Raw genomic sequence first — 23597 nt, 5'->3', positions numbered from 1 at the left:
GGGAGGAGTGTTCACAGGGTAGAGATGATGGCCGAGGTCTAAAATCCATATAAAGTAAGACATACACCTGATTTGGTTCATTTATATTTCAGAATTATTGTCTAAGAGTTAACAGCTGTTTCCATGATGCAATGTCAACATTCTAGGACCTTATTTATTATTAAGTGGAGAGACATATAAAATATGCTTAACGATTACCGAGTGTGTATTTTGAGTAAGGAAAGTGTGGACTTGTCTCTGAATTTGTGGGACAGAATTTCCCAGAACTGGGTATCATGTGGTTCTCTGCAGTAGGTGTGGCCTGTAGTGGAAGTCATTCCGTATCTGTGGTCTTGAGAGGTCATCCTGTGCTATTGGGCATATGTAAGTCTGTAGTGACCTGTGTGGCCTTGTTTCTGTTCCTTAGCAATGATCCTCACTTGCACTGGCTAACTTTTTAATAGCATTATCTGAAAGCACAGCACCCATGTTAGCCACCACATGATCTTTTTTTCCTGAAATACACTGAATCACACTAATATGATGTAGCTGTGGGCAGTGAGTGTATTGGAAAGGCTTGCTCTCTTATAAACCATGTCAAATTATAGTAATTTAATGGTGTCTAAATACTTAGATGAACATAGTGGGATTCATTTCTCTTTTATTATTTGTTCTTATTCTGCCACTCAAGTGACAAATGTATTAGCATCCTTCAAAATTAAAAACCAGTGAAATATGCCTTTAGCTCTCATGTTTTTAAAAATATGTTTATGTAATTGCCTTTAAATGGTGCACAGAATAAGTATCCACATTTGAGACAGTGTGCTTGGAATGATAACAAAGAAGATTAAAATGATGCTTGGCTTTCCTGGAATTTGTAATTTAAAAAATGACCTTGATACCTGGAAGCAGATAAATTCAGAAGATGGTACAGAAGAAAATTCAGTAGCAAAATATGCTTAAGAATAAATAAATACATCAGGTAAATAAGAATAAATAAATACATTGGGTAACTAATGTCTTTAGGTGTCCACAGGTAAGAATATCACAGTTTAGTTTATTTTAATTTTGCTATCAGCTACTATCAAAGTAATTTTGAAGTCATATATTAGTAAATGAATTTTTGTACGTAATTGTTAATTATCCTTTAAGTAATTACCCGTGATATCTTTTATTTTCATAGATTTGATCCAGGCCACCAATGAGACCAATGTTAATATTCCTCAGATGGCTGACACGCTCTTCGAGCGGGCGACAAACAGTAGCTGGGTGGTTGTATTTAAGGCTTTGGTGACAACACATCATCTCATGGTGCATGGGAATGAGGTAAAGTAAGAAAATTTAACTTTCCTTTTTTTTATGGAAGAGTGTGATGATAATTTAAGGTCCTTTAAATTTGAACTAATCAAGAGAAAAAGAAGAAGAAATTTATGGTTCAAAAGCACGGAGAGTACGATTTTAATATTCTATTTACCAGTTTTGTGAAAACTAAATTTTACAGTACACATTGTCTTAAAGATATAGGAGTATTACTATTAACATTACATATTCCTAAAATGTATATATCATATAAATCTACGAGTAGGCAAAAATGTTAGGAGAAAGGAGCAGTAAAACTATATTTCTTACAATACATGTCCCCTTCTTGCATTACATTCAAAAAATGTTTCATTTGGGCCCTGCTGTGGCAGCATGCATTGGCAGGCTTAGACCACATGAAAGGCTTGGGTTTTATTTCTTGCCTGTCTAAAAAGCTGGGTGTGGTGGCCTGTGCCTATAGTTCTAGCTGCTTTTGTTTCTGAGACAGGAGGATCATGACAGAGTAATACCCTGTCTAAAATACCATACACATGCACACACACACACCAGAGAAGATGTTTAATTTTGGAAAATATTGATAAAATTACCCATTTACATAGGATGCCTACTTAATCCTATTAAATTGCAGTTTTTTTGTTATTTGTGGAGCTAAAAGATCATGCAGCTTAATTCTAATTCAAGATTATTATTCCAAGATTTTTCTCCCCCTCCAAGAAAATCAGTAGACCATGAAGCTTTATAACTAAGTTAAAGAGATCATAACGAAAATTTGTTAAAATAAAATATCTTCAGTATCAGAAATTGCTTAAAAGTATGATTTGAGAATATGTGTGTTTAAATCTTATTTTTGTTTTTCAGAGATTTATTCAGTATTTGGCCTCTAGAAATACACTATTCAATCTTAGCAATTTTTTGGACAAAAGTGGATCCCATGGTGAGAATATTTAAGTTTTATAATCTTTGAAAATGCTTTAATTTTTGAAGTGAGGTTGGTAATCCAAAATTATTACAACAGATAACTCCATTGAGTATTTAAGAAAAATATATAAAAATGGCTACGTTTAAATATAGCTTTAAGATCTTTACTTGTAAACTAACTCAGCATATAAAATACATTTTAATTTTATTTTTGTCATTTTCATTGTTTACATTAAGAAGTTAAAGTGAGGGACCAGCCATTGGCATCACAGTTATGTCACTGGACTCCCACATGACTGACAGTGGTTTGAGTCCTGGACCTCATGGCTTAAAATTCATGCCAGGCACTTGCATATGCACGCCCAAGATTCCAGGAGGAGAATGGAGGAGAAGGAATTGTAGTGTGGCCATCCCTCTGGGGGGTGATTTCTCACTTTCCCTCTCTCTGTCTCTGTCTTTCTCTCTCTCTCTCTCTCCAGTGAGTGCATGCACTCTAAGGCAAAAACCTCTTAAAATATTTAAGTGGGTGAACTAGATGCACAGTTACTTGTTTGTGCATGTGCAGAAGATAATGAAATAAAAGATGCCTTTAAAAAAAAAGACTCGAGTCTTAAAGAAATTATATGGTTTGAACTACAGTCTCATATTCCTTCTTCGTTTTTACTGGTCATCTACTAATGTAAGACAAACACATCAAGCAAGTGTACTGTTGTTATCAGATGGCTGCAAGTTAAGTCTGAAATAGTCACTTCAAACAGTGAACAGGAATGCAAGGAAAAATCAGAAAATATATCCTGTATAAAAATGGCAGAGTAACTTATCAAATAGTCATGGAATGCTTCATGCCCGAAGTCTTTTGGCTTAGGAATAGGACTTTTTATTTTTTAATTTATTATAGGGAACATGTGCTAGTAGGAGACAAACAGAGAGAAAGAGAGAGAGAAGGAAAGTGAGAAAGCACAATCCACCCCCCCACCCCCCCACCCAAGAGGGCGTGGTCACACCAAAATTCCCTTCTCTACTATCTTTCCCTTTTTTCAGGATTTCGCGCATGCACACACATATGTCTAGCATGCTTCTTAAGCCACCAGGTCTAGAACTCAAACAACACAGCTGGCCATGTTGGATCTCAGCCTCAGTCACTAGGTTTGGTCCGGAATAAGATTTTAAATGAATCCTGTCTGATGCACTTATTGACCTTAACCTAGAACTCTCTCTATTTGGCATGTTAAAAATCAATTAGCATTGGCCCAGCTGTGGTGATACAGGCAGTAGGATACTGCTGCATGATACTGGAGCCATATGGGAATGTCCAGTGTTCAGATCCTAGGTTGGCCTAAACGCAGCAGGACACACGTGATCCTGGTGGCTGGAAGGCTGGGGAGAGGATGGTAGCCTGACAGACCCTGTTGGAAGTCCCTATACCTGTCTGTCTGGTTTTCTCAGTAAATGAACTTAAAAAAGAAAAAAAAATCCTAGGCAAAAAACGGTTGAAGGTATTTTATTAATTAGTTTTATCTTCTCTTTATCCTCCTACCCAGGTTATGATATGTCCACCTTCATAAGGCGCTATAGTAGATACTTGAATGAAAAGGCTTTCCATGGCTTAAAATTCATGCCAGGCACTTGCATATGCACGCCCAAGATTCCAGGAGGAGAATGGAGGAGAAGGAATTGTAGTGTGGCCATCCCTCTGGGGGGTGATTTCTCACTTTCCCTCTCTCTGTCTCTGTCTTTCTCTCTCTCTCTCTCTCCAGTGAGTGCATGCACTCTAAGGCAAAAACCTCTTAAAATATTTAAGTGGGTGAACTAGATGCACAGTTACTTGTTTGTGCATGTGCAGAAGATAATGAAATAAAAGATGCCTTTAAAAAAAAAGACTCGAGTCTTAAAGAAATTATATGGTTTGAACTACAGTCTCATATTCCTTCTTCGTTTTTACTGGTCATCTACTAATGTAAGACAAACACATCAAGCAAGTGTACTGTTGTTATCAGATGGCTGCAAGTTAAGTCTGAAATAGTCACTTCAAACAGTGAACAGGAATGCAAGGAAAAATCAGAAAATATATCCTGTATAAAAATGGCAGAGTAACTTATCAAATAGTCATGGAATGCTTCATGCCCGAAGTCTTTTGGCTTAGGAATAGGACTTTTTATTTTTTAATTTATTATAGGGAACATGTGCTAGTAGGAGACAAACAGAGAGAAAGAGAGAGAGAAGGAAAGTGAGAAAGCACAATCCACCCCCCCACCCCCCCACCCAAGAGGGCGTGGTCACACCAAAATTCCCTTCTCTACTATCTTTCCCTTTTTTCAGGATTTCGCGCATGCACACACATATGTCTAGCATGCTTCTTAAGCCACCAGGTCTAGAACTCAAACAACACAGCTGGCCATGTTGGATCTCAGCCTCAGTCACTAGGTTTGGTCCGGAATAAGATTTTAAATGAATCCTGTCTGATGCACTTATTGACCTTAACCTAGAACTCTCTCTATTTGGCATGTTAAAAATCAATTAGCATTGGCCCAGCTGTGGTGATACAGGCAGTAGGATACTGCTGCATGATACTGGAGCCATATGGGAATGTCCAGTGTTCAGATCCTAGGTTGGCCTAAACGCAGCAGGACACACGTGATCCTGGTGGCTGGAAGGCTGGGGAGAGGATGGTAGCCTGACAGACCCTGTTGGAAGTCCCTATACCTGTCTGTCTGGTTTTCTCAGTAAATGAACTTAAAAAAGAAAAAAAAATCCTAGGCAAAAAACGGTTGAAGGTATTTTATTAATTAGTTTTATCTTCTCTTTATCCTCCTACCCAGGTTATGATATGTCCACCTTCATAAGGCGCTATAGTAGATACTTGAATGAAAAGGCTTTCTCTTACAGACAGATGGCATTTGATTTTGCCAGAGTAAAGAAAGGGTATGTTTTTTTGTCATATTTATTTGAGTAGAATAAGTCCTTGAGCTGTACTTAATTTATTTTAACTAAACTTAAATGCCAAGTAGTTTTGATTATGAATGCCTGATTTATAATCACCCCAAAATTAAAACTCAATAATGTTGTGAAAACAAGCCTTGAGGGTGCAGTATGTATTATTTTCTGTATGTCTTCATGTGTAAGAATATGATTTTCTGCCCAGAGTTTACATGATGTAACATTTTATTTGTTAAAATTGATTCAAAAGCCTTAAACACATAAAATACCTTTAAATAATTTAAAAGGAAGAGAATTAAAACAAGATGTATTTCAAAATATAGTGGCTGTAAATGACAGTAGGATTTAAATGCATTTTAACTGATGCAAAACCGAACTTGTGTATGTCATGATTTGTTTTTGAGAGGTAATACTACCCTAGAAATGACACACACACACACACACACACACACGCACACACACACACACACACACACACAATAGTCAAAATGGTTGTTACTGCTACCAATTTATTCATAAAATCTCTTTGAAACAGAACACTTCTATTTTAATCCATAATTTTCATTCATTTCCCTTTAAATGGATATTTGAATCTAGGCAGAAATGTTATGCCAAAGTTTCTGTAACTTTTTAAATCTGTTTCTAATTTGAAAAAGTGGCAAAGTTATTGTAGAGGGGTTAATATCTTAGTCTCAAGAATTTACCCAAAAAGGTACAACTCTCTCAGTAATAGCTGACCTAGCTTTAGTTTTAAGCTACTGTATTCATCATGCTGAAAAAATATAAACTTGAAAAATACAGTATAAAATGAAAAACATAAACTTGTCTATTCAAGATAAATTAGTTTCTTATAGGTGAATACTTTATAAAATTGGTCTTTTCCTTCATTCCTTTCTGCTTTGAGATTTTTCTGGTTCAAGCGCCTTCCTCCAACTTCTTACACGGCACTGGACAACCCTTGCTGAGATCCCAGCTGCACTGTGACCTCTCAACAATAGGTTCACAACCTTATTAGAAATTTCTGCACCATTGTATGAATACGAGGACACTATGGGGTGTTTTCCTCATCTCTGGGATGGGAGGCCCTGAAAATTACCATTATCAGCCTGCCTATCTCACCTGAGTATTTTCCTTAGCTATTACAGTAAGGTCACTCCTTAACCATCAGTGGTTACAGGGGCTCCCTGTAGGGAAGACCAGGCACAGACCCCATCTGACACCCCCTGCACCATGAAGTTCCATCTCCTCTTCTGCAGTTAGTTAAATTCTTATCTCCATTTGGACAAACTGTATGTCAGCATGCATTTTTTGGTCATTTAATGGTTCCCTTGTGGGCATAAACTCTGCACCCATAGACCTACAGATTTTACAGACTTGCAAGATGTTCTCTCTTTATCAAAACAAAACAAAACTGGCTTCTTAGATAACTGATATTTTTTAACATTCACTTCTATTATAGATTTAGAAAAATGTCTTAAAAAATTCAGCTGAACTCGTATCCAGACTGCATCACTTTCTCCCTGAGAACTGTACAGATAGAAAGCATTGCCTGTGTGGTAGAGGAATAAGAATGGGTAAGAGGAAGCAGTACAGGGAGGGGCAACAGCTACAACCACTTACTACCTCAAAATGATCCCACAAGATTAACAAGGAAATAGGAGGATGACCTAAAAGAATGCATACGGTCTTGAATTCTCTATGTACAAAAAGTTCATCTTTTTCTTTTTAAAAAATTGTAGGGCTGATGGTGTAATGAGGACAATGGCTCCTGAAAAGCTACTAAAGAGTATGCCAATACTGCAGGGACAAATTGATGCACTGCTTGAATTTGATGTATGTATCTCACCAGAAAATGTTTCTTACACAATCAATATTGTCTTTCATGTGAAGGTGGGCTACAGGTAAATTTGGAGATTTCCTCAGAAAGAAACTTTGCCTCTCTCGTTTAGATGATTAGATGAATATTTAGTTCAGATTGTTGAGCTCAGTAGAGATGATTTAGGTTCCCCAGATTTTCCAAGAAATTTACTAGGTGTTCACTTGAAGCATGGAAAAATGTGAATGGTACATCTTTGCAATCTGTTCTGGTGGCCTCCTCTTACACCTGATAGGATGAAGTATGTGCAAGATATACCTTCAGGCAGGTAAATAACATGATGGGCAGTTAGAAATCATTTTATGTGGACTGCTTAAATAACAAGATCCACCAAGAATTTTTTTTTTTTTGAGAGGTTTTTGCTATAGGGCACATGTATTTGCCAGACAGACAGGGAGAGACAGAGCTACAGAAAGTGAGAAATCACCCACCAGGGGGGATGGCCACGCCGCAATCCCTTCTCCTCCATTCTCCTCTCGAGATCTTGGGCACGCACGCACACTCACCTGGAATGAGTTTTAAGCCACCAGGTCCGGGACTCGAACTGCAGTCGACTGCACTGGGAGTCCAGCGGCATAGCCATTACGCCAACTGCTGGTCCCAAGAATTGTTTTATCATAGATAACATTGTTCCTTCCTGGAAAAATTCAATATGATTTGTCTCTTAAAACTGTATCTGTCTCTTGACTGTGGAGGTGGATACACTAGTCTACATATGCGATAAAATTGTATAGAACTAAATATACACAAATTAGCACAAGTAAACCTGGGAAATCCAAATAATATCAGTGGATTGTGTCATTGTCAACATCCTTGTTATGATATTGCATTGTTTATCCATTGGGATAAACTGGATAATGGTATGTGGGATCTTCCTTACATACCATTATAATATAAATATACAGTTACCTCAAGATAAAATGTATAATTAGAAATATCTGATTCATCAGGTCCAGCAGCAGATGGTGTAATGGTTACGTCTCTGGACTCCCACATGAGTCCTGGATCCGGTAGCTTAAAACTCACACCAGGTGGTGTGCATGTGTGCCCAAGATCCTAAGAGAAGAATGGAGAAGGGATTGTGGTGTGGAAACCCCCCCGGGGGACAATTTTTCACTTTCTCTCTCTGGCGAGCACCCACGCCCTATAGCAAAAATATCTCACATATATATGTGTGTGTGTGTGTGTGTGTGTGTGTGTAATTTGTAAAAATAAAATATTTTACACACCAAAAGATTCTTAACTTACATTGTCAGCTTTGCTATATTTTGGTGCTGTCTAAAAGGTTTTCCTGAAATATTAGTAACTTAGGCTTTTTAAGATTATATGAGTTCTAGTCACAACACCTAATTCCTGTGAAATTTTAGTAAAAGTAGTCAATCATCTTATAGTTTTTAGGCAGATTTTATAATAAGGACTTCACTAAATATCTATGGAGTTGCTTCTTTTAACTTTCCCTTTCTTTTTATTCTTTTGTTTTTAACTTGCTTTCATTTCCCTTGGTAAGGATACTGTCTTAAAATAGAAAAGTCATAAAGGGAAAAAGAACAGTGTCTGAGGTGTTGTGAATAAAGATTGAGAAGTGGGGAGAAATTATTATTCTTTTGTTGATGATTAGGGTATTTGGTGGGTGGTTGAATGGCTGTGAGTCTCAAGAATTATTCTAGGGTATCTGGCTAAGGTACTCTGTATGCTATCCCTCCTCACTGAGTCATTGCAGGGCCCTGGAGCCTGAACTCTTCCACAGAGACCATTAGATGGGAGAAGCGGAAGCAGAGTAATATAGCGTAGTAAAAGCAACAAAAGACCAGATGTTCAAAAGTTGTATTTGGTTGATCTATGGATCACGAGTTAAAAGAAATATGTATACACATACATATATATTTAATTGATAGGACTAACTTCATTGAAGCAAAAATGAACACAAGTCATCTTTTGATATTGATGGGGTTACTTAAAGAATTACCCAACATTCATAGAATATGATTGAATTTCTTAGTAATCATTTGAGACATTTTATTATGATTTGAGAAAACCTCTGATTTGATTATCTAAGCTAACATTACATATTTTTGTCTTTTTGTAGGTGCATCCAAATGAGCTAACAAATGGTGTCATTAATGCTGCATTTATGCTTCTTTTCAAAGATCTTATCAAACTTTTTGCTTGCTACAATGATGGAGTTATCAACTTGCTCGGTAGGTAGAACTCTGGAAACACATCTTTGTTGATGGAATCTCTATTAAGACTGACAGACTCTGTGGTGTGGGGTGAGTCTATTGTCTCAGTTCTTGTGCAATAAAGCAAGTGCCTTGGTAGGGGCAATATTATGTGGGATACCAGGATATTGAGCAAGTCCACAGATGGTGACTTTGGCAGAGCAATGTGGGCAGAAATGATATATCCATGTCTAGGATAGGTATCTGTTACAGTGTAGACAGATTGCTATTACCCTCCCTAGTAAAAGAAATGAATCATCAATCTGTTACTCGGTGCATGACTGATCTCTGGACTGTGGTGCTATGGGGGAAGTTCAGCATTGATTTCAGATTTTGGGTAACTGAGGATTCAGAAATTATGGTAAGCATGTCAGCTTCAGTCAGGGGAAGTCTATGCTGTTCAGCCTGTTCATAATCTCTACTTCTGATCTCATGACCATTTCTTAGGGTTCTTTACTTTCCCTGTTTATTGAGAGCTTTCTCATGGTGTGTGCCCTTTGATTTGGATTCACATGAAATAAAAATGAGCTCATCTTCTTTATCCATTCTGAGGGGTCCATCCATGACCTTTCCCCTACATCTCCTTGTCACCAACCCTTCCATTTTAATTTTTCCAAGTCCTTCATCATGCATTCCAACCACTAGTTGCTACCCCTAATTTGGTGTAGTTCACATGCTTTGCCATTTTCTTTGATACAATGTGGAAAATCAAATAGATCTCTACTGCTAAAATATGTCTTACAATACAAAGTTACCCTTGTGAAGATCGGATTCCACAGATCTCTTCCAGCTGATATCAGCATGAGGAACCATCTCTAAATCAAACTTGAATTTATTCTTCCTCCATCGGTTGGTCATGGGGAACTCTTCAGGGGTCATAGGTGTGATTTGAGGGGAAAATGGAGAAATAGCAGTACCAAACAATATGGGAACTGGGAATGTGAATCATCTGCTCATACTACCTGCCTGATTGCTTGTAACCTGCTTGAGGCTTACCTTTATGTACACTTGTATTTGATAACAGGTTGTTCCTGAACTCATCCACCTTTATGGTTTGGTAAACTAAATAACACTTACTTTAGGTCTGATGATCACTTGATGTTCTGTGGTCAGGATCTAAATCTTTATAAATAAGCCAAGAGTGATTTTTTTCAAAGGAGATTAGTTGCTATCCGAAGAAGACATGGCTCTGCTCCAAAGCACTAGAGATCTGTAGTGCAGTATACTAGAAACACTAGACAGCACTTTAATCTGCAGACTCTGAGTACCATGAAGACTCCCAGAACAAAGACCCCCGTGCCTTCAGTTTGGAATAGGGTCAGTATCTTTCCTTGATCTGGGCCCCACTCATGCCTGACACCATATCAGATGCTCTGCTTGGAGCGGCACACAGACAAGGTCTATACACTGCCTCCAAAACCAAAGAAGTTCAGCAAGCTTTTAACTCCATTTTAATTACAGAGGGTGCAAGGTACAAAATTTGTCTTCACATGGAGGGGCTTTCTCTGAAATGCCCAGACTTTTGGACCATCAGACATGTCATTGAGATGGAAATGACATTTTCATGGATTTTATCTCCTTTCCAACCCCTTTCATAAGCATGTGACTTATCGAGATACCTAGCATACCTTCAGTGTTTGCCCACTAGGTACAGTCAGCCTGATGCCATCATCAAAGTGACTTGCAGTGGAATTAGAACAGGCAGAGGTTCATAACTGTGAAATAAGACAGTGAAGTTGTACTGGCATCCCTGACAGATGATAGTACGCTACTGATATTCTTTGTTTATTGGGGTAGAAATAAAAGTATTTTCTAGTTCAGTAACTGCCTGTCAGGTGCTAAGAGCAATATTGATTTTCTTCTGGTAAAAGAGGACATGTCTGGATCTCTGCAAGTAGGAAACATCACCAGGTTAAGTTTAAACTCACTTACTGTCAATCTTTAAAATCTATCCATCTTTGGGCCAGCTGGTGGCATGGTAGTTGGTGGCTGAATTCCACATTCCTGAATGGGTGCTTATCTTTTATATACACTTGTATCTGTTAATAGCATGTTCCTGCACTTGTCCACATGTATGATTTGGTACTCTAAATAACCACTTATTTGAGATCTGATGATCTCTTGAACTTACATGCCTGACTGCATGATTTGACTGAGCAGGCAACTTGATAAACATACAGGTATGTGTGTGTGTGTGTGCGTGTATCAAAAGTCCTGAAAGGAGAATGGAGGAGAAGGAATTGTGACATGGCCATCTCCTGGGAGTGTTATCTCACTTTCTCTCTTTCTTTCTCTCTCTCTCTCCAGTAAGTGCATGCACCCTGTGCCAATTATTTAAAAAATTCATTCAGTTTTTACAAACCAAGTATGCAGATTAACTGAGGATATGATGGAATTGCTACCCTTGTATCTTTGCAGAGATCTAGAAACCAGTGTGGGAATTATGCTAATTTCAAAGTACTTTTCTTTAAAATATGTATTCGAGAAACTGGGGCTGGATGGTATAATAAAATGTGACACTCTCCCAGGTTGACCCAAGTGGGACAGTTCTAGACCCACATTCAGAGACCTTTCTGAGTGCATTGGGTATATACATGTGGGTGATCCAGATCTGCCAAAGCTGAGCATGGATTGAAATACTGAGGTCTTATTGGGGTGCTATCTCTCTCTATCTCTCTCTCCCTCGTTAAATAAATAAATAAATAAATAAATAAATAAATAAATAAATAAATAAGAACTAAAGTGTTAAAACACATACACACACACACACCAGGCCCAGATTGGTTCACTGGCAAATTCTACCAAACATTTAAGTGAGAAATTATACCAATTCTCTACAGTCTCTTCAAAAAGATAGAAGCAGAGGAAATGTTCTTAACTTAGTCTATGAGGGAGAATATCTACAAAAACCGTACAGCCAACATCACACATAATGATGAGAAGCTAGACACTTCCCCACAGTAACAACACAAAGATGTCCCATCTCACCACTGCTTCTAAGCTTCATACTGAAAGACCGAGCTAATGCAAAAAGATAAGAAAAAAATAAAAGAGAGAGAGAGAGAGACATACAAGTTGAATGAAAAAAATAAATAAAGAATTAAAACTGTATTTTACAGGTGACATGCACAAAAATCTTTACATGGATTTATAGCAGTGTTATTTATAATTGTCAAAACTCGAAAGCAACCAAGGTATGCTTTGATAAATGAATAAAGTGTAATACATCCAAACAATAAGATAATACTTTGCCATAAAGCAAATGAGCTCTCCAGCCATAAAAAGGGATGGACGAGCCTTAAATGATACTGCTAAATGAAATAACCAACCTAAAAAGGGTATATACTGTATGAGTCCAACTAAAAGATATTCTGGAAAAGGCAAAACAATGGAGATGGTAAAAGATCAGCTGTGGCTGATGGGAAGGAAGAAATGAATGAATAGGATTTGTGGGGAAGTTAAAATACTCTGTGTAATACTATAATGGGGGATCCTTGTCATTGTACATGTCCAAGTCTGTAGAATGTACACCAAGGATGAACAGTAATGTAGTCTGTGGACTTTGGATGATGACGTGTCAGTGCAGGTTTGTCAGTTGTAACAATGTCAGTAGTTCTTCAGTGGTGACAGTTGTACCTCTCTTGTGAGGGGTATTGATAATGGAGGAAGCTATGCATCTATGGAAGGAGAGGGAATATGAAAAATCTGTATACTTTCCATTTAATTTTTCTGTGAACCTAAAATTACTCTAAAAATGTCTTTAAAATAATTGAGTAGATTTCTTTTCCCTGTACATTGTCACTTTGGTAAAGGCTCATTGCAGAAAACTAGGAAAAAGTCCGTTCAGCAGTATTCAAGGACTTTTCCTCAAGAGTATTGGGATCCCAGCCCAGAGTTTCCAATTTAGTAGGTCTAAGGTGTATCCTAAGAGTTCACATTGTCAACGAGGTCCTAAGTGGTGCTGTTCCTACTGGTTTGGAGACTTCCTTTTTTGGGAACCACTGGTTAGAACCACTCTCAGATGCTCAGAATAGCATTTTGAATCCATGCTTTTGGCCTGTTTACTCAAATTGATGAATTATTAATTACATTGCAAGTCTAATATAGTATTTTTTCTTTTCTGGCCTTCAGCTTTAGGGTCCATTCTAATTTTTCAGATTTTGTCAGTTAAGGTTACTAGAGTGAGGGGGAAAATAGAGGATAAAATTCCATTTCAGATCAACCAGAATTTTTAGGGGGCTTTAATAAGTATTATTAATCACATTACAAATCTAATATAATAGTCTTCTTTTCCTGTCCATCAGCTTTAGGATTCATTCCACTTCTCCAGATTTTTATCAGTTAAGAATGCACATTGAGGTGGGAAATAGAGGATACATTTGTATTATAGTGGGAATATTTGTATTTCAGATCAACCCAAATAAGTTTTTAGTATTAATAAAATACTAAATTTTATTAGAGATGTAATATTTGTATTCTAAAAATTATTTGTTGGTTTTTCTATCATTAACTTGGTATCTTATATTTTTATCTGGCAACTCTACCGCCAAAATAAATTTTCAAAATCTTACACTTTTTTGGGCATTGTATTTTTTCCTCCAGGGTTAGGCTTTGTACTTGTCTCCTGAAGGCATGTTGGAATCAGTGGATTCTAAACTTCATTCTACGTATTGAGGCAGTTGGCAGAGAGAAAGGAGACAGAAAATAGGGAGATAGGGACCAGCTGATGGTGTAATGGTTATGTCACTGGACTCCCACAGTCGACAGTGATTCAAGTCCCAGTCTCAGCAGCTTAAAACTCCCTCTGGGCAATTGTGCGTGCATGCCCAAGATCCCAAGAGGAGAATGGAGAAGAGATTGTGGCATGGCCATCCCCCTCCTGGGGAGTGATTTCTTGCTTTCTGTCTCTCTGTCCCTCTGGCGAGTGTACCCGCCCTATAGCAAAAATAATAAAATAAAATAAAAATAAAAAATAAAAAGGGAAGATAGCATATGAGAATTTGTGTTCCCTCAGGAATTGTAACAGGATCTTTCCAGCAAGGGAAGATCATTATTGTTTGAAATAACTAAAGTGTTTCCCTTTCTGGTTTATTTATGAATAAATGCTCTGATGTTCACAAACAAGACCATGGTCAAGCTAGAAATGTGACTTACCACATACACTGTAAATTTGCAATTCACAAGATTAGACTCTGACTTGTAACTGTGACAGTCCTTTGGCTGCAAGAGAGATTATTTTAGGGCAGCCTTGGAATGCCAACATCTGCCTGTGCTTTGAGCCAATGATTTAAAATCCACTGTTGTCATTTTCTGTTTTAAGCTAGTGGGGTCAGGAGCAGCTATTCACTCCATACTCTGTTTGCTTTGTTCACATCACGGTTAGCTATCCCAGCACCTACTGATTCTGATCAGCTTATTCCAGGAACTCCTTTCAGAAAACCAGGACTGATGATTTAAGTACTGTAATTATTTTATTCATACATAGCACAGACTATGAGAATCCAATTTTTCTATAGTTGCAAGTGCTCATTACTACCTTTAAACCTAATCAGGTTGCATATCTAATCCCAGATTCCTATATTTGACAGTTTGGAGATGCTGTTTTCAGCAACTACTTTAGGTACCAACTACTGTATCTATTCAAGAAAGAGAAGCCACACTACCTATTTTAAATAGAAGAAATTTAATGCAGGGAATTAAAAGTTAATACACTTTTTGGAAACTTGCAGAAACTGGGTCTAGGTCAGTATCCTGAAAGGACTCCCAGAATAATAAGCATTCACACTGTAGAGAAGCTGTACCTTCTGAGTTTTAAGGTCTACTGAAAACAGAATGCTGCTACCACCGCTGCGGCTGCCTTGCAATAACAGGAAGCTGGAAAACACACAGGTGACATTGTAATGCAGGTTTAGAAAGTCCGGATTGTAACCATGACCCCCTAAGATCCAGGACAGTAGAATGCTGCTGAAGGGGAATCTCGATTTCTATGATCTTGCCTTTAACAAGCAACAATTCAAACAAACTGGAAGACTGCCGGCTCTTGCCATAGTTTTGCCTTCCAGCCCTCTCACAGGCCCGTTTAATCTGCAGCAGTGATTTGTATCCAAAACCCTGGCTTCCCCCAGGAACCTGTTGAGTAGTGGGGGATGTCATGGCACATTTTTGCATAGAAAAGCATGTTTCCTGATGACCTAATACAAGATGATATAATAGAGGTTGAGTCAGTCGATCATCAACATCCAACACAGTGTTCTCAGAGGCCTTGCCTTTAATGGAGGAAAGATTCCAATCATTAATACAGAGTTCCAAAGCAAAACTATCTTCATTTTTTGGGTTGGAGATTTTATTGGTAAACCAGATAGGATAAACTTTATTATTGTCTTTGGCTGACTGACTTTACTCTTCTTCACTGCTCATAAATGTAAGCTTTTGCTGAAGTGCATTTCTAGCTGTCTGCTTTTCTGCTTTTTCTATACAGATGCAGATCTTTATTGGATACCTATTACCTCAGTTACAACGAACCCCATATCTGTTATTTCATGCCTTACTTGTCTTCTGAGCTTCAGTTTTGCATGTCTTAGTATTTGTAGGCACTTTGATTTAGGTAGTGTTCTTCCTTAAAACTTTGAATCTCTATAACTGAACTCTTGAACTTACCCGTCCTAATCTCCTTATTTTTGTTTATATATAATTAGCCTTTTAGACATAAAACCTCAATTATCTTGGAATTGCTCATCTTCCACAAATCCATAGCCTATCATAAATGAAGCTCTGTTGATTCAGTCTTATACTGTCACCTTTGTCCTTGTATTTATTCCACTTCTACCTCAGAGACATTGGATTTAGTATCTTAATAATTTATTTAGCAATTACATACTTAGCCATGCAATTTCAGTATCTTAATAATTCATTTAGCAATTACATACTTAGCCATGCAGTTTTGTTGTCTTGAATAGCTACTTAAATGTGCTCTACTTTATGTTGAGTTCACAGATAGGTTGCATTAGAATGTATTTTCTTGTTATATCAAAATAACCATTAAGGATTTTGTTTTGTTTTGTTTTGTTATAAGGTGCCTGTGCTTGCCAGAGAGAGAGAGAGAGAGAATGTGCATCCCTAAGGGGGATGGCCACACCACAATTCTTTCTCCATTGTCCTCTTGGAATTTGGGAAACACACACGAGCCTGGTGTGTTTCTCAAGCTGCCAGGTATGGGACTCAAACTGTGCAGTTGACCATGTGAGATCCAACTACTTAACCACTATGCCACTGAGTGGCCTCCATTCAGAACTTTTTTTTTAAGAGGATTTTTTCTACAGGGTATGTGCGCTAGTCAGAAAGACAGAGAGAGACAGAGAGACAAAAAATGAGAAATCACCCCCCAAGGGGGATGGCCACACTGTAATCCCTTCTCCTCCATCCTCCTTTCAGGATCTTGGGCACGCACACAGTTGTGCCTGGCATGAGGTTAAGCCACTGGGTTCAGGACTTGAACCATGGTCAACTACATGGTAGTCCAGTGACATAGCCATTATGCTAACTGCTTGTCCCTAGATGTGGCTGGTCCCCATTCATTAGTTTTTAAAATTAAATTTTAAATTTGTAGTCTATTAGCTGAATTAAGAGCAGAAATGGATGAGAGTTGTACTTTTTGATATTAAGGACTTGACCTTTCAAAAGTAGTGGAAACCTTTATTCTTGTCACATAGCAGTCCATTGTTGAGCAGTCTTTATTCAACATTGTTGTCAAAACTGCTCTTAAAGTGATAGTTTAGAAGAATGGTGTGCAAGACAGTATCCTAACTATTCTAAGGCAGGTATGTTTTTGTCTACCAGATAGTGCTAGACAGCAACCTTATAAATGTGTTGCAGATTCGTTTTAATCAAGGACTTTCTGACAAACGTTTTACATCTAGTATTGGTATTACTATTACCGCTGCAGGGCCGGCAGGTGGCATGGTGGTTAGGGCTGCTAGACTCCCACATGGTCGATCATAGTTTGAGTTCCAGACCTGGAGGCTTGCTTTCTCACTTTCTTTCTCTCTCTCTCTCTGTCCCTCTCTGGTCAAATTAAAATAAATAAATAAATAAATAAATAAATAAATAAAGTTAAATAAAATAATTTAAAAATATTACTATTGCAAATCTTTATAAATGTCCTATCACTGTAATGAAACTGGGTTGCAAGTGAGATGTTCCCTTTACTCAGTCATTAGTAATCATCCGTGTGGAAAATCTCAGTCTGTCTTTCAAGGATAAGATTCCTTTTCATTCGATTCCTTTCCTAGAACAGCTATCCTTAGGAAGTTAATATAGTATCCCTCTCTCACCTATGGGGGATACATTCCAAGACCTCCTGAAAAAGGACCTCCTGAAATACTACTAATAAGGTATAGCAATCATAAAGATATGCCAGTATCACTGCACTTTAGAGGTTTTTTAAAGAGATTTTTTGCTGTAGGACACATGCATTTACCAGAGAGACAGAGAAAGTCTGAGAGAAAGACTGGAAAATCACACACACACACACACACACACACACACACACACAAAGGAGGATGGCTATGCCGCAATCCCTTCCCCTGTATTCTCCTCTCGGGATTTTGGGCACACATGCACATGCACCTGGTACAAGTGCAACCCACTGGGTTCAGGACTCAAACAGTGGCCGGCCAAGTAAGTGTCCAGCACTGCAACATCCACACCTCCCACTGGCCCCTGGAGCCTTTTTTATTTTAATTTCAGACATTATCAGTTTAATTACCTGCTAGTTCATCAGATGGAAATATGTGGCAAGTGGATGGAAACACGGTTCATAAACTTATAGAGGAAAACATTTTTAGACAGTTAGGTTTATACCTTCACCAGATTTTTTAACATTTAAAATAAAACATTTTGTCATGAAAAACAAAGTAGCATATTAAAACTGGTTTCCAGAATTGTCCAAATAGCTTTTGAAACACAATTAACTTTTTGCTTACATTTCTTTAAATGTCAAGGGTTTTTTTTGGCAAATCTATCCAAAATATTGTTTCCCTGTTAGAGTGCACCTTACATAGGTGCACTCTAAAATCATGCCCATCAGCTTACCTTTCTTTGAGCCCTAATGGTTATCCTCCCTCTAAAATGTGTACCTCTTAACTAAGTTGTCATTCTCAAAGATATTTTGTAGAAAAACTTAGGAATTAAATACTTATAAATTCTCTTTCACTTCTGTTACAGTATAGCAACTTATCCTCTAACCAGTAAGGGTCTAGAGTTGAGTAAGCCTTAGCTTCTTGTTCTCTCAGACATAGCTGACTGCAACTCATAAAGCAACAGCTGGCTACAGCTTCTCCTCTTCCTTATTAACAACTGTGACTGAGACAGGTCATTCTTTGATCTATGCATTTTGACTAGTTTTAGCCCCTGAAGAAGGTCTTCTTTCTCCTGAGCCTGCTTCACCAATTTTTCTTTTTCTTCACCTAATGCTTATTTAGGATAACTCTCCTTGAAAAAATTATTTTGGAGAGCATCTGTATCAAGTGATTTAGATTCTTTAGATTCTCATACACTGATATTCTTGAAAGCATTTTTCAAATGTGCATTTTCTTCAAATTCACTATGCATTTAAAACTTTCTTGAAATTCCAAACAATTTTCTTCAATTGAAGATGCTGGTTTCTCTGAAAAGGTCTGACCACTTTCTTCATTCTCTACTTTAAGACACTTTACCACACTCTCCCTTCACCATGCCCAAAGGCTGCAGCCCTGGAGTCATTTTTAAGTAAAATAGTGGTTACTTGAGCACAAGCACTGTGATATCATAGTAATCTCCCTGAAAATAAAGATGGATGTTCAGTGACCAATGTCAGGGAGGCAGATGCAGCGTGCCTATGATTGGGGTCCTGGACAGGATGGAACAGGAAGGTGTGAGATTTCATCATGATGGTCAGAATGATGGCCAATTTAAAATGTACAAATTGTTTATTCCCAGATCTTTCCATTTTATGTGTTCAGACTGCACTTGACCAGGGGTAACTAAAATCTGAAAAAGTGAAACTGTGGATACAGGGCACTGCAGTACTAGTAATAAGTAAAGGAAGATTTATCACAGCAAAGATTCATGTTACAGATGTCAGATTTGATCTTTTCAAATACTGAAAATCAACATTGGCTATGTTTAGTTACAGGGAAAGGTAAGGTTTATTTTTAGACCTTGAATCTCCTTCTAGAAAAGTGTTCATTTCTTTAGACCCTGCCTTGGTCTCAAAGGGGAAAGGACATTTCACAGCTTTTTATCTATCAGTAAAATAGTACATGTTGCCTTTCTGTGTCACTACCACTATTATAGAAACAATCGTGAAATTATAACCTAAAGCCATAAAGATTGAATGTCTTTTGTTTCTGAATCCCAAATTACCATGACAATACAAATAGCTTAAAATTGTGTTGCATTGATGAATTCGTGAGATTATTTAGCTTGATTTTCTCTTTTTGATGAAGATCTCATTTCAAAGAAAAAAAACTCATTAAAAGAGAAGTAATTTAGATATTTAGAAACATCATTTAAAGAGAAAGGTGGGCATGGGATTAAGGCAGCTGAGTTCCATATGGCCAACTGCGTGGTTCAAGTCCCAGATCCCCGAACTTGAGATGCAGGTTGGGTACATATACATGCATGCCCAAAATCCCAAAAGGAGGGAGAAATGGAGGAGAAGGGATTTCTGTGTGACCATTCCCCATGGGAGATGCTTTCTTATTTTCACTCTCCCACTCTCTCTCTCCTCCATGTGCACCTGCTCTCTGGCAAATATTTTTTTTTAATTATTTAACTTTTACTTATTTAATTTGAGTAGAAAGGGAGGGAGGGAGAGAGAGGTGAGGTGAGGGGAGGAGAGGAGGGGAAAAGGGAGAAAGCAAGCGACCAGATCCAGGACTCAAATCATGGTCGGCCATGTGGGAGTCCAGCACCCTTCACCACCACACCACTTGTTGGCCCCAGCAAACTTTTCTTTAAATTTTTTTAAGGTATGTTTTACAGAATAAGTGCTTATTTCCACATTTTTAAGACTAAAACTGATTTATTTATTTATTAGCACAATAATTATACCTATAGTATTAGAAAAAAGCATAGAGTAGGTAAAGTATTCCTAGATTTGGGATACTTTAGAAAAAAGCATAGAATAGATAAAGTATCCCTAGATTTGGCCATTTTAAAAAAGACTCATTTTCTCAATACTTAACAAGAAGAGAACGGTATGTGTTTGTTTTACAGTCTCTTAAATACCCTACAGGGGAGGTCTGTGTTAAAAGTAAAATTCCCAAAGACTGTCAACAGAAGGTAATGAGTAGCTGCCCTCAGTAATTAGTTCTCTTTATAATTATATATTATTCAACTTTTCTTAAGAAAATTAAAAATACTTGTGAGGTGGTAAAATTACATGTGACTAAAATAAAGAACTCTCAAATATGAGTCTGAAAATATAGTGTGTGTTAAACCATGTGCAAATACGAAATAATGAACTTACAAAGACGATGCCGGAGCCTCAGTTATGATCCAGAGCTACCCAGGAACCGTTACAGACATTGGTCTACTGTTTCTCCACCTGCAAAATGTCACTAGTCACTGGCTGAATGACTGATGATGACTAGTGAGAGCACTGATGAAGTATGGGTTTTTCTTTAAAACAAGTATGGGAAGATAACGTGTATGGAACCCCAACTGGATAATGTGAAATACATTCATTTGGAACATTCACTTTATAATATAAGTGATGTATGGGATTGAATGTATAAAAGAAATTAAAATAAAATAAAATATACTAAAAAAACCAGTATGGGGGAAATGTTCTAATTGTTATGGAGTTATAGAGCCGTATAACTGAACTCCAGTCAAGGTAGTCCAGAAGACAACAGCGAAGCGATCCTCTGTTTTTCTATCCAGAAAGCTAAAGGCTGAGGAAGAGGGTATGATTACAGACTAGAAAGTGATAATGTATTTGATTAGCCAAGTATTTTTCACAAAACTCTATTTTATAACTAAAAGATGCATTGTAATATTTGAGAAAAATAATTTATGACTACTAAAAACACATGTCAGCTTATGCAGAATGTAGAAAGTGTAAAGAATTTTTTAATTCAGCAAAGGTTGTAGATTATTGCTTCATAATATTTAGTTATTCCCCCGGGGGGTGATTTCTCGCTTTCTGTCTCTCTGTCTCTCTCTGGCGAGCGCACGCGTCCTATAGTGGAAAAAAAAAAACCTCTCATAATATTCAGTTATTGGTTTATAACAGCTGGTGAGGAACTGAGGATGCTGTAGAACACAGTTATAACTTTGAGATTGTTATCAGGAAGAATTTGCTGCTATATCCCAAAACACAATACTGGGATATATGGATCATCAATTTAACCTGTCATTACAATTCATATAGTCTCCCACTTTAATTCTGTTGTTATTCTTTACATTGATTCATTAAATTGTATTCATTTGGGGCCAGCAGATGGCATAATGGTTAAAGTACTGGACTCCCGTGTGTCTGACTGTGGTTCAAGTCCTTGATGTGGCATCTTCAAAACTGCATCAGACATATGTGTATGTGTACCCAACACTCCAAAAGGAGAAGAAATTGCAGCATGGGCATATCCCCCTCCCCCGAGGGGTGATTTCTCACTTTCTCTATCTCTGTTTCTGTCTCTCCAGCAAATATATGTACCCTATAGCAAGAACCTAAAAAATAATAATAAAATAAAAATTGTAGTAATTTGTTTAGATATTTAAATATCTCATATAGGAGTTAGTGTCAAATATTTGGATTTAAACGTTAAGTTTTAATTAGCAATCTTAATATAAGCTCAGATGGAACCAAATACAATATTCTTTTCAAGTTGCTTTTCTTTGTTTCTTATAGAAAAGTTTTTTGAAATGAAGAAAGGACAATGTAAAGATGCTCTAGAAATTTACAAACGCTTTCTAACTAGAATGACGCGAGTATCTGAATTTCTCAAAGTTGCAGAGGTAAGTAGTAGTAAGTTTCGTGGGAAAACAACGTTTAAAACATTACCCCATTTATCTGGAGTAATGCATAGGGTATAATCTGGCAAGACGTTCCACCATATGGCCCACCCAGCGTGTTAGCATTAGAAGTGACCTTAAAAGTCATCTGTCCAGCGTTTCACTCAGAGCTGTTCTCTACATGACTACATCACAATCAATTGATCATTCTGCATCCAAATGCAAGTTTCACGGATAATAAACTTCTTTGCTCCTTTGCGAGGTAGTTCCTTCCACTATCCCAACTGATGGCTACCTTTGCTTATATTGGGCCCAAAGTTTGCTCCAGAAAAGCCTCCCTGTTGTTCTTAATGTGTAAATCATAAATCATATCTTTTGACATTTCTTTCTTAAGTGATTTAAACAAAATGGAAAACTAAAATAGAAATATAACTCTTTTTATAAAGTTTATCAATTGTATTGTACGATATTTCTTTACACTTCATCACAATAGCTGTGTAACGATATAGTTGGTGTTCCTGAGGTTATCTGTAAGTTGATGTTTTCTCTTATGAAATCTGATTTTGATTCATACTTGTATTGGAAATTGTCATTGTTCTTACAATCCTTTGGTCGGATGACAAGTGGATTTTTATCATACATGCCACCTAACCAATTGCTAGGGGTTGACCAGAGTTCTATGTGAGAGAGGTTCTGAGGCTTACCAGCAAAGCTTACAATCCTGTAAACATAAAACATTCATGCCATGGCTTTGCTTTTTTTTTTTTTCATTTTGAGAATACAACACAAGAACAAGCAGTTTACATATACAATTTGGTAAGTACTCCAGTTTGTGCATTATCTTTCAAATCCCAATCATCACACAAGTAATACTTGTCATATTCTGAGATCAAAATAATATCATAAAATGTTGACTTTTGACATTTGATTCATACTTCATGTAATCAGAATAAAAATCTTTTTGGACCAGCCAGTGTCATGGTGGTTAAGGCAACTAGATCCTACATAGCCAACTGTGCTGTTTGAGTACTAGACCTGGTGGCTTGAAAAATATGGTGGGCTTGTGTATGTAGGCATGCTGAAAATCCCAAGAGAAGAGTGGAGGAGAAGGGGCTGCAGTGTGGCCATCCCTATTAGGGGGTTCTCTTTCTTTCTCTCCCTCTCTCTCTGTCTTTTTCTCTCTCTAACACACACACACACACACACATACCCTCCCTCCTTCTTTGTCTCTCTCCAGGGAGCACACATGCCCTACAGAAAAAAAAAAAAAGAATATCAGCCTTTTAAAAATATATAATACGGGGACCAGCTGATGGTGTAGGGGTTACATTGTTGGACTCTCAGGGGGTCGA

At 37.5% G+C, this 23597-nt stretch overlaps 1 protein-coding gene across 11 annotated transcripts in view; it reads left to right on the top strand.

Moving 5' to 3' along the window:
• Positions 1 to 23597, top strand: part of SNAP91 (synaptosome associated protein 91) — a 139478-nt gene that overhangs the window by 47942 nt on the left and 67939 nt on the right. For all 11 annotated transcript variants that reach the window (XM_014585874.2, XM_014585873.2, XM_006143360.3 and 8 more), the window contains exons 3-9: positions 1163 to 1305; positions 2158 to 2233; positions 3759 to 3811; positions 5090 to 5139; positions 6894 to 6987; positions 9117 to 9228; positions 22142 to 22248. In XM_014585874.2, the coding sequence (XP_014441360.1) occupies positions 1163 to 1305; positions 2158 to 2233; positions 3759 to 3811; positions 5090 to 5139; positions 6894 to 6987; positions 9117 to 9228; positions 22142 to 22248 (635 nt within the window). The remainder of the gene's footprint in view (positions 1 to 1162; positions 1306 to 2157; positions 2234 to 3758; positions 3812 to 5089; positions 5140 to 6893; positions 6988 to 9116; positions 9229 to 22141; positions 22249 to 23597) is intronic.

Source organism: Tupaia chinensis, unplaced genomic scaffold (genome assembly GCF_000334495.1).
Source record: "Tupaia chinensis unplaced genomic scaffold, TupChi_1.0 Scaffold000097_1, whole genome shotgun sequence".
NCBI lineage: Eukaryota > Metazoa > Chordata > Mammalia > Scandentia > Tupaiidae > Tupaia > Tupaia belangeri.
The sequence above is the reverse complement of the archived record's forward strand: the minus strand, read 5'-3'. Positions and strand labels throughout refer to the sequence as shown.